Genomic DNA, 2,011 nt, shown 5'->3' on the forward strand with positions numbered 1-2,011 from the left:
ACCAGTCGACAGCAGCGTTTCATACCATCCCGAAGGGCCTCTTTGACTTTGTCATTCCTCAGGGTGAAGATGAAAGGGTTCAGGAAAGGGGTTACCACAGAAATAAACAGGGAAACTATCTTGTTGTACTCAGCAGCCTGTGTTTGCTTAGGTTTCACATAGAGGAACAAGCAACTGCCATAGACAATCACAACAAAGATGAAGTGAGAGGCACACGTAGAGAAGGCTTTCCTCCGGCCTGAGGCTGTGGGGATCTTGAGGATGGTAGAGATGATGTAGGTGTAGGAGACTATTGTTGGGGTCAGTGAACCAATGATGATGACAACAGCCATTAAGAAGAGAACAAACTCTGTGAAAAGAGTGTCACCACAGGATAGTTTGAGCAGTTGCCCGCGTTCACAAAAAAAGTGGTCTAACAGATTTGACTTGCAGAAGGTAAACTGAAATGTGGCATAGACTGGCCATATTTCAGAGAAGAACCCAAACACCCATGACACAATGACCACCCAGATGCAGGTGTGGCTGTTCATAATGATGTTGTACCTCAAAGGGTTACAGACAGCCACATAACGATCCACAGCCATTGCTCCCAGTAATGCGAACTCTGTGGTCCCCACAGCAAGGTACAGGAAGAGCTGGGTGACACATGCAACCAGAGATATTGTCTGCATCCCAGGGAGCATCAATCCCCAAAGCATCACAGGCACGATAATAGTTGTAACCAATATCTCCAAGGCAGAGAGATGACCAAGGAAGAAATACATAGGGGACCGCAGACGTTTATCCACACAGACAATCACGATGATGACTGTGTTTCCCATTAACGTTGCTGAGTAGAAGAAAAAGAATATGGCAAAAAGAATGTGGTGTAGTTCTTGGGACCCAGGAAAGCCTAGAAGGCAGAATTCAGTGGCACTAGAGAGATTGTTCATCATTTACTCCTTTTTTCTGCTCCTTGTAAAATCTAGACATCAAAGACTGGTAACATGGCGCCACATAGTCCTGTTCTCCAAAGAGAAGGAAGACAGGTTAGGATGAGAAAATATTTTCAACCTGAGAACCTGGTGACATGCCCCGACTGCAATGCTCTGCACAAGGTCAGACAAATGTAATCACCTTCAATCTAGCACAAGTCTGCCTGTCTGGAATAGGGGAAGACTCCTGAATCGCTACTGAGGATAAGAAAACATTCTCTGTCTTTTTACACCACAGGATAGGTCTTCTCTCCAGGGACAGAGGATAAGAGTGTTTAAACTGACCACTTATGAAGCTGTGTTGATCAGCCACACCAGTCCGGGGACCGTGTCATTCTTCTTATGTTAACTGTAGCAGATGACATAAGAGTGTTCTAGGTGATGGTCAGATCATGGAACATTGAACCCTACACGTCATCCTTACTGGTATTGTCTAGACCCAACTTGGGGTAGTAGAAAAGCAGCAGCGGACTAAGAACAACACCCCTGCTCTCCCCAGAGTGTAAACTTCCATGGTACAGAGCAGACACATCTACAAATGAGAGCTCTGGAGCTCTCTGGAGATAATTTCCCAGGGCAGAATCATTCTTCCTAAACCCATGTGCTTTGCAAAATGTTGGGAGACAGGAAAGGTGGCACCTGTCCCTAACAAGGATAGATCTGAGGCCAGTAGCCCCTGTGGATGTCTGGATCTCGACCTCTCACTTTATTCATCCCCTTACTCAAATGTCATCTCCTCAGACGATTCTATCCAGTAACCCTACACCAATTAGGAATAACTTGTTCATTTTTTGGACTTTACCATTCTTTGTAGCACTTTTTATTACCTGATATGATATGTATACTAATTTCATTCCTTCGTTGAACATTAAGCAAATTCAGCAGTGGATAGAACAAACAAAAATTCCTGCCCTGTGGAGCTTACATTCAAGGGGAGGGTGGATGCCAGATTATATACAAGACAAGTAAGTACAATTGTGATGCTAGTCTATTCATCATGCTGGAACAAATATAAGGCAAGGAAGAAGGACAGGAAA

The 2,011-nt window shown here is 44.5% G+C and overlaps 1 protein-coding gene across 1 annotated transcript; it reads right to left on the reverse strand.

Moving 5' to 3' along the window:
* Nucleotides 1-5: 5 nt before the first annotated feature.
* On the reverse strand, nt 6-1,445 carry LOC121026490 (olfactory receptor 9A4-like; the record flags this gene model as incomplete). The annotated part of the gene is made up of 1 exon (XM_040469334.1): nt 6-1,445. A coding segment is annotated over exon 1 (930 nt), but the record flags the coding sequence as incomplete, so codon positions are not given.
* Nucleotides 1,446-2,011: the final 566 nt, after the last annotated feature.

Source organism: Herpailurus yagouaroundi, unplaced genomic scaffold (genome assembly GCF_014898765.1).
Source record: "Herpailurus yagouaroundi ecotype Mexico unplaced genomic scaffold, PumYag 114956, whole genome shotgun sequence".
Classification (NCBI taxonomy): Eukaryota; Metazoa; Chordata; class Mammalia; order Carnivora; family Felidae; genus Herpailurus; species Herpailurus yagouaroundi.